The following is a 9,565-nucleotide window of genomic DNA, read 5'->3' as shown; positions in this document are numbered from 1 at the left end:
TAAATATAAAGTAATTTTCTGAATAGACGTAAATTTATTAGCATTTCTGTTGGTCACCCCCAAAATCAAGAGTAATGTGGTTCTTAAGGGTGGGGTGGGGATCAAGAGAATGGATCGTGGGATTCGGTTGCATTTTTTTCTCTCATTTATTTCGAAAGGTTTCGATTTATTTACTTATGTATATTTATCTGTTATAAAACTTATATTTTTAACTATTCATTTATTTATAAACCGCCGTTAAAGCTGGGGGGTAAAATTTGGAAAATCGATACAAATGATTTGGTTTGTGATCAAGTGAGAGGAAGCTCTAACCAATGTAAAAGCATGGACGCAGTGATATACAAGCTGATCTTCACGGGGATGGAAATAAGGAATGTATAATTATTTTAAGTCTACCTCCAGCAAAACAAAGTACAGAAAAAGGGTTGAAAAGGTGTTCAAACATTGTTGAATAATTTATTTAAATTAACGCCTTTTCGAGACCTATGCGACACCTCAGAAGAAAAGAGGTTTTAAAAAGGTACACTAAAGTTACCGTTGAAATATATATAAGTATACATTCGACACTATGCAGATGCCTGGTGAACTGCGCACAAAAAGTGGCAGTGACGTCGGCCATGACGTTGACCATCAACTGTTCAGCGTGCAGCGACGGAGACATGCTGGACGCCCAGTACAGCTGGTCAATCTTCCTTTACAACAACCTGACCCACACCTTCGACGACCTGCCCAACACCAAGGACTACTTTCTGGAGTCTGGTATGGGAGGATATTACACGGTTGTATTAATGCTGTGGTAGTGGTAGTTACGATTAAAGTTGTAGTTACGGTTGCTACCTTTTGGAGTACCGTATGAGAGAATATTATACGGTTGTATTAATGCTGTGGTGGTGGTAGTTGTAGTTACGGTTAAAGTTGCAGTTGCGGTTGCTACCTTCTGGAGTACCGTATGAGAGAATGTTACAAGGTTCTATTAATGCTGTGGTGGTGGTAGTTGTATTTACTTATACGGGTGCTACCTTCTGGACTTACTGTGCCGTATGAGAGAATATTACACGGTTCTATAAATGCTGTGGATGGGGTTAGTTGTAGTTAGAGGAACTATGTTCAGAAGTCCGGTATGAGAGAACAGTACACGGTAGTATTCATTCTGTGGTGGTGTTAGTTTTCGAAAGACTTCTTTCTGGAATCCCCTTGGTTAGATTGTGCATGGTTGAATCAATTAGAGGTTATGATTTTTGTCACTGTCCTTTAATCTGATCTGTTTCTACAGATAACGTGCTCAAAACTGGATAAAACACAAGAGAGCTACTCGTTGTTTTATTTCATGTTATATGTCTGATTCAACTTGTTTCCTTTTTATAGTGATTTTTTTCGAGCGCCGATATTCTCTGTCAGGATTTCCCCCTGTGACTTTTTTGTTTGATGCCGAGAACTGGAAATAAGAACGAAATTAATGAAGGAAGAATAAAAGAAACCTGAAATACATAATTATGGGACAAAAAGTGTGCAAAGAAGAAAGCAAGACGGAAACTGGAGCTCCATCCATTTCTTTTGGTGGTTTTTACACCCCCGGTATAGGGGTGTGTATAGGATTCGGTCGATGTGTTTGTTTGTTTGTTTGTGTGTGTGTTTGTGTTCGCATATAGATCTCAAGAATGAACGGACCGATCGTCACCAAACTTGGTCAACAGGTTCTATACATTCCTGAGACGGTCCTTACAAAAAGTGGGACCAGTCAAACACACGGTTAAGGAGTTATTGGTGGATTAAGATTCTACAAGGACTCATAGAGGGACATATTAATGGTCAAAGGGAAATAACCTTCTCAGTTGGTGGCAGTGAGAATGGTTATTTCCCTTTGACCAACGGGGGTGTTTTTCCTACCTCGGAGGAATTTCTTGTTTGTTTTAGTCTCAGGGCTTCATTGAATGGGACCAGATCACAGAGGCTAGTATCAAAGTGCTGGCCGGGTTCAGGGGATCGAAGAATTCAACCCTATAACCATTACTACTACCCTTGAAGTTTATGGGGTATAATACTTCGTTCGACTTGCCCCAGCCAGGCACTTTGATCAAATCTCGTGTGAAATATATATTTACTGAGGAAGGCATTGTACTTTCGCTGTCTTCAGGCCATGACACCGGGCAAGCCATCACAGTTCCAGAAGGAAAGCTGGAACCATGCAAGCGCTACAGAATAGTCGGTCGCATGGACCTCACCTACGATGTCGATTTTGGAGCTGCTGCGGCTGGCAGAGAGTTCCTGACCAACTGCCCACCTTGGGGTGGCCAGTGTGACGTTGAACCCAGAGAAGGTATATACTGATGCCTTGATTTTACTTGAGATAAATGGAGTTATATCGCCCTAACGTCAAAGCAATATACGATAGATGACATGCCCTGAATTGGTTTTACGTTAATGGATGGATAACATAAATGAACGTTACCGCCTATTGCAGTACGATAGATAGCTGTCACCAGGACCTGGTCTGTCTGGAGTACTTCGGGTGTTCTTACTTCGTATGTTTGTATGGGTTGTTTATATGTTCAGGGTTGTTGTCATATAATGGTGCTTGGTTGTTCTGAGAGCAGATGAACCGCCTTTTTCCATCTATTGTTTAATTGTATAGACAATAAATGATCTTATGTCTTATGTCTATGCACAGGGGGATTTCGGGATCTCCCTGTAATGAAAGGATTGATATAATTTACGCTTAACTTTGAACTCAACGCTATTTTGAATCCTTATTCTCTGGGAAATGAAAACGTTATGTACTAGTTCATACTTGAAACGTTGTTTTTGTTGTAGTTGTTCGTGGTGGGGGTGTTGTTATTGTTGGTGCGGGCGTTGTTGTTATTTTTGTTGCTGCTGCTCTACTGCTGTAGTTGTTGTTTGTGTCTGATGATGATGGTGATGACGACGATGATGGTGATTATGACGATGTTGATGACGATGACGATGATGAGGATGATTTTAAGCTTGTATTCTTTCTTTTCTCTTCAGGCGACGTGATGCAGCAAAAGTTCACTTTTATCTGCACAGATTGGCAGGATGACGGGTTTGAGGACCCCACCAATATGACGCACACGAATGACCAGGACTCTGACGTCAAGGGGGCGGCCGCCACACTCTACTATCAGTTCATGTTGCGCAAAAACAGCATCACCGTGCCCATCTCTGAGGGAGGTCGGTGAAAATACTCCCACACCTTGTGTTGGTCAAAGGTTCTTTGGGGAACGGCTTTCTGATGTTATAACTTGGGCTGGGTGTCAGGGGTGGTTCCTGGGTTCCGGCAGCGCCCCCGCCCCACTACCCCATACCCCTTTACTCTGCAAATGTACCTTTTTGTCAAGGAGAGACCCAAAATAACCATTTCAAATGCTTAATTTCAACAGAGTTGTGGAAGATTGAATACTCTTGCTTTTATTATGGGAAATGTTCCCACGTGCATTATTGGCCAGTCACTAGCGAGGGGTGTGTCGGAAACACGAGGAGAGAGAGCACGTGTGGAAAGTTTGCCTCACTAAACGCAAGAGTATTCACTCTTTCACAACCCATACAACCCTTACAGAGTTATTTCCAGAGTTCGTCTATTAAAGACCAATGAGTACGCGTGACCAAGTCCACCGATGTGTCATCAGTGGCACTCTTTCTAACGTTGAGTTAAAGATAGTACACCTAAGGCGCCATTTTGGAAAGTTTTCTGATGATTTGGATCTTACAAAGTTTAAGGGACATTCACTGTACTGTAATTTAGAAACACCTGCAATGATTTACTCAAAACTGCTTTTAATGTATTCCTGGTGCGTGGTCACATAATTACAACCCCCAACCTGAAATGTATAGCTCTTGGTGCGATGAGAGACAGTTTTCTTGTTAGACATTATCACTTTAAAGCCTTGCTCTGCGTCTGTGATCCAGGAGAGAGTAAGATGCCGCGAATGGAACTACCCCTGATACCTGGCCAAGATGGAGATGACTATGAACTAGTGGCCAGAATCTATGACGCGCTGTACGAATACACTGAGGTGGCCATAGGGATTACGGTAAGTCGCCAGTACGGATATATGCGTCCCTGTACGTCTTTAATATAATAATCAGGCATGGTAAATGTCTGTGATTTCGTTTTAATCAGCAGCAGTTTAATTTGTACTACACTTTTACTTCACGTCAAGTAAAGTGACATCCACTTTGCTTAAAATCTCACAAGACAGATCGACAACTGATTGACACAGATACGAATTTGCGTTTGCGTTACAAGCGTTTGCTTTGTCTTTTACTGTGTGTCCCACTATTGAGATTCTTTATGCAAACATGTACAATTACAAAAACAACAAGTCGCGTAAGGCGAAAATACAACATTTAGTCAAGTAGCTGTCGAACTCACAGAATGAAACTGAACGCAATGCAACGCAGCAAGACCGTATACTCGTAGCATCATGGCAAAGGCAGTGAAATTGACAAGAAGAGCGGGGTAGTAGTTGCGCTGAGAAGGATAGCACGCTTTTCTGTACCTCTCTTCGTTTTAATTTTCTGAGCGTGTTTTCAATCCAAACATATCATATCTATATGTTTTTGGAATCAGGAACCGACAAGGAATAAGATGAAAGTGTTTTTAAATTGATTTCGAAAATTTAGTTTTGATCATAATTTTTATATTTTTAATTTTCAGAGCTTGTTTTTAATCCAAATATAACATATTTATATGTTTTTGGAATCAGAAAATGACGGAGAATAAGATGAACGTAAATTTGGATCGTTTTATAAAAAAAATATTTTTTTTACAATTTTCAGATTTTTAATGACCAAAGTCATAAATTAATTTTTAAGCCACCAAGCTGAAATGCAATACCGAAGTCCGGGATTTGTCGGAGATTACTTGACCAAAATTTCAACCAATTTGGTTGAAAAATGAGAGCGTGACAGTGCCGCCTCAACTTTCACGAAAAGCCGGATATGACGTCATCAAAGACATTTATCAACAAGTCGCGTAAGGCGAAAATACAATATTTAGTCAAGTAGCTGTCGAACTCACAGAATGAAACTGAACGCAACGCAACGCAGCAAGACCGTATACTCGTAGCATCGTCACTCCACCGCCCGTGGCAAAGGCAGTGCCCGTGGAATTGACAAGAAGAGCGGGATATTCGTTGCGCTGAGAAGGATAGCACGCTTTTCTGTACCTCTCTTCGTTTTAACTTTCTGAGCGTGTTTTTAATCCAAACATATCATATCTATATGTTTTTGGAATCAGGAACCGACAAGGAATAAGATGAAAGTGTTTTTAAAACGATTTCGAAAAAAAAATTTTGATAATAATTTTTATATATTTAATTTTCAGAGCTTGTTTTTAATCCGAATATAACATATTTATATGTTTTTGGAATCAGCAAATGATGGAGAATAAGATAAACGTAAATTTGGATCGTTTTATAAATTTTTAATATTTTTTACAATTTTCCGATTTTTAATGACCAAAGTCATTAATTAATTTTTAAGCCACCAAGCTGAAATGCAATACCGAACCCCGGGCTTCGTCGACTATTACTTGACCAAAATTTCAACCAATTTGGTTGAAAAATGAGGGCGTGACAGTGCCGCCTCAACTTTCACGAAAAGCCGGATATGACGTCATCAAAGACATTTATCAAAAAAAAGAAAAAAACGTTCGGGGATTTCATACCCAGGAACTCTCATGTCAAATTTCATAAAGATCGGCCCAGTAGTTTAGTCTGAATCGCTCTACACACACACACACACACACACACACACACGCACACACATACACCATACCCTCGTTTCGATTCCCCCTCGATGTTAAAATATTTAGTCAAAACTTGACTAAATATAAAAAAAATGAAAAAAAAACGTCTGAGGATATCATACCCAGAAACTCTCATGTCAAATTTCATAAAGATCGGTCCAGTAGTTTAGTCTGAATCGCTCTACACACACACACACACAGACAGACAGACAGACAGGCACACATACACCACGACCCTCGTCTCGATTCCCCCCTCTATGTTAAAACATTTAGTCAAAACTTGACTAAATGTAAAAATCAACCTATCTTTGGAAAAGGAAGCCGAGAAACACACATAAAACCCAAAGGAGATACTCAAACAGAAAACAAGACAAAACAAAACAAAAGAAAAGCCCATCTGGAAACTAAATAAATGTAATGACAAAATATTATTTATGTCATAGCTGAACATGTCCAGCACTGACGGTTCGGGCAACGACACAACGCAGGCAATGAACGACACTATTGCGTACTGGGACGACCAGGCCACCTACACTTTAAACTCAAGCACACTTAACAAACAGCTGCGTAGTTTGACCACAGCCTCATCTCTCCTCACCGCATATGTAAGTATTATTCTGAAAAGGTTTATGGGGTGGGGATAGGATGGGGGGGGGGGGGGGGAAGGGGGGCAGGGATGCTTTAACCACACTGTTGTGTTCTGGAACAATCGTCCCACTTACATTTCAAACTCAGACTAACTCAATAAACAACTGTTTGGCAACGCTTCATCTCTCTTTGTGGGTTGTGAGATGCGTTTGTTTATTAAGAGTGGGGCCGCGCATGTGGATGTGTGTGTGTAAATGTATGTGTATGTGTGTGTGTGTGTGTGTGTGTGTGTGTGTGTGTGTGTGTGTGTGTGTGTGTGTGAGTGTGTTTCTCCTCTCTCTCTCTCTCTCTCTCTCTCTCTCTCTCTCTCTCTCTCTCTCTCTCTCTCTCTCTCTCTCTCTCTCTTTTTTTCTCTCTCTCTCTCTTTCTCTCTCGATCTGTGTGTGTGTGTGTGTGTGTATGCGTGCGTGCGTGTGTGCATGTATGTGCGCGCGCGTGTGTGTGTTTGTGTGTTTGTTGGTATGTGTGTGTTTGTGTGTGTCTTTGTAGCCTATGTTGTTTGCTTGGTTGATCGGTTAACTTGCTTTGTTGCTTAGTGGCTTGGTTTGCTAGTTGTTCAACTGGTTGCTTGCTTGTTATCTTGTTTTGTTTTGTTTTGTTTGTTTTTTACCTAACCATTTGTGAATTTACAGTTCAATTTGTGGACGACAAAGTCGTGGAGTGGAAATGCGAGTGCTCTGTTATGCTTTTACTGCGTCGTGTGTGCTTTTAGACATCGGTCTGAGCATTCCTTTTGTTTTGTTTGGATTGTCCGCCTTTTGACTTACACGTTTTATAAATGACACCCTCTGTTAGAATATGTTAGGTTGAAAACGTTATAGCTCGTGAGAAGAGCTGTTTCCTCTCTTTTGTCATTGTTCACACTCCGTAACTTGTACTGTTCAGTGTACGCCCCCAGGTTGTATTGATTTCTTGGCTAAATGCAAGTGACCAATAGACGTAACCTGAAAAGTTGTCTCATCAAAGAATCATGAATTTGTCTTGGTTTTTTCAGCCTCTACCCGACGACCGTAGTCAACTGGAACAGGCAGCAGAGAGTGACGGAGTATGTTTGTATTCATTCATGCGCAGGAACAATCAAATCGTGACAGAGATTTAATAAAAGGAAAATTAAAATTTAAGGGTGTTTATCTGAGCGACGAAAATAATGTAAAGATGTGTTTCGAAGACAGAGAATGGCCAAATGCATGTATATGGCCTGCTCATTCTCTTGCGTTCAAGTCATGATTTGAATCTGTGCCTGTCTGTTCGTCTGTGCGTGCGTGCGTCTGTCCGTATGTGTGTCTGTATGTGAGCGCATGCGTCTGTTGGTCTGTCTGTTTTGCCTAAATATCACTGTAAACTCATTGTCTCCCAAGTACGGATATATCCGTACCCACTCATTTGGCTCTATCTGACCAGGTACGGATATATTCGCTCAGACTGTTGGCTTCAGTCGCTTCCTGTAACGTCAATCTTACGCCTGCATTCCAGCGTGTTGATACACAGTTCTACACAGCTACTACAATTCTGAGTGACCTGCTGCAGCACAGCTGGTCTCGGCTAAAAAAATAAATTGGTCAACATAGGTGGGGTAGAAAGCAGAATGCCTGAATGGTGCATTTGTACTTCTGGTTATGATTTTTTTCGTTGGGCAGTAAAACTGTTCATCTGATTATTTATGAGTGTCTGTCACTCCATCTATCTGCCAGTTGTGTGATTAAACTGTTATCTTCAAATTGGTCAAACCTGGTTGGACCTTTTCCCTAATTGAACCTCAATCGTCTCTACCCCGCTCACATTCAACCCCCTTCCCAGTTGAGGATGACAATAAACGTACACTGCGACGAATGCTTAAAAATCTTGCATTGCATATATGTGGTACATTCATTAGTACGATTAGGGGAAAAGGGGGGGGGAGGGTTAAGCTGCATAATTGGCCACCTAGCATGTGTATGGCAGCCACAAACCCATTGTTTTTATTATGAGATACTAATTGTTTTTATTCTTAGATACAAAAGCATTATTGTTTTGTGAAACTTCAGTCTATCTATTTGCTCCTTTGTTAGCTCTTGAGACAAGCTAACAGACGTTACGATGCCTTCATTTCTGATTTTTTTCAGGAGTCTGTTGTTACAGAAGGCTGGGAGAATATGTGGCACCGGTTGTATAATCCTGTGATCAGCCCTACCAAAGCTGGAATAACTGCGGTATGCTTGTGTTAACTGCGTTTCTGTGTCCATTATTGTTCGGTGTCTCTTTCCCCAAATGTCACGTATCTTAACATCTGTATGACGGCTTACTTGTGCCAAAACCTAGGGTTATCGTTTTCACTTGAAAATTAGTAATTAACAGTGTTAATTACTAATTTTCATTTTTGCCTCGTTTTCGGTCACAGTAGTCGGATTTTAAGAGTCCGCACTGAGAGGCTTCAACGCCCGGCAAACATCACTCTCACACTATTTCTAAAATATCTTTTAATAGAAGGCCTTATCGAGCAAGTAATTCGACGGGAAGATGCATGTCACTGTTTTCTGCAATAGCGCTATCCTAAACGTTGTTTTGGGTATCTTAGAAAAGAATAATCGACCCTGAAAACTTTCGAAACGAAGCTGTTCGTAGCAGACGGACTTTTGATCGGCTGTGGTCTCACACTTTCACAGATATCTTTCAATATAATTCCTTATTCGACAAGTTGTCAGGCAGACAGCTGTACTTCATATTTGTTTCCACTACCACACTCATACATTTGCTTAAAAGTGTATTAGGGAAGGACAATCGATCCGAAAATGTTCGAACCGAGAGAGGAAAAATGGCGGCCGGTCGGACATGTGCAAAAGGTCCGACGACTAGCAGACGGATCTCTTCATCGAGACTCACACACTTTCACAAATATCTTTCGATATAATTCGTTATTCAACAAGTTTTCTGACAGACAGTTGTATGTCACGGTTATCTACACATGCGCTAGGCTCTTAGTGTTAATTTACATCTAATTAAAGAACTATGGACCAGAAAAGTTTCGAATCGAAGGATGTTTTGCTCTGGCAGGTGAAACAGTCGCGCATGCGCATTGAGCCCCCACAGTCACGAGGTACAAGAAAATTAGTAATTAACGCGTGAAAATTACTAATTTTTAGTTTTGGCACTAGTAAGCCGTCAGGAAGCGAG

General features: G+C 40.9%; 1 protein-coding gene across 1 annotated transcript in view; it reads left to right on the top strand.

Moving 5' to 3' along the window:
• Window positions 1–580: 580 nt before the first annotated feature.
• The window catches only part of LOC138959270 (polycystin-1-like protein 2), a 56,910-nt gene continuing 47,925 nt past the window's right edge, over window positions 581–9,565 (top strand). Inside the window, exons 1-7 of the mRNA XM_070330675.1 lie at window positions 581–759; window positions 2,135–2,317; window positions 3,007–3,189; window positions 3,925–4,049; window positions 6,211–6,372; window positions 7,410–7,460; window positions 8,518–8,604. Of these exons, the coding sequence (XP_070186776.1) occupies window positions 618–759; window positions 2,135–2,317; window positions 3,007–3,189; window positions 3,925–4,049; window positions 6,211–6,372; window positions 7,410–7,460; window positions 8,518–8,604 (933 nt within the window). The 5' untranslated portion in view covers window positions 581–617. The remainder of the gene's footprint in view (window positions 760–2,134; window positions 2,318–3,006; window positions 3,190–3,924; window positions 4,050–6,210; window positions 6,373–7,409; window positions 7,461–8,517; window positions 8,605–9,565) is intronic.

The sequence above is a fragment of the Littorina saxatilis genome, linkage group LG2 (assembly GCF_037325665.1).
Source record: "Littorina saxatilis isolate snail1 linkage group LG2, US_GU_Lsax_2.0, whole genome shotgun sequence".
Taxonomy (NCBI): Eukaryota; Metazoa; Mollusca; class Gastropoda; order Littorinimorpha; family Littorinidae; genus Littorina; species Littorina saxatilis.
The sequence above is the reverse complement of the archived record's forward strand: the minus strand, read 5'-3'. Positions and strand labels throughout refer to the sequence as shown.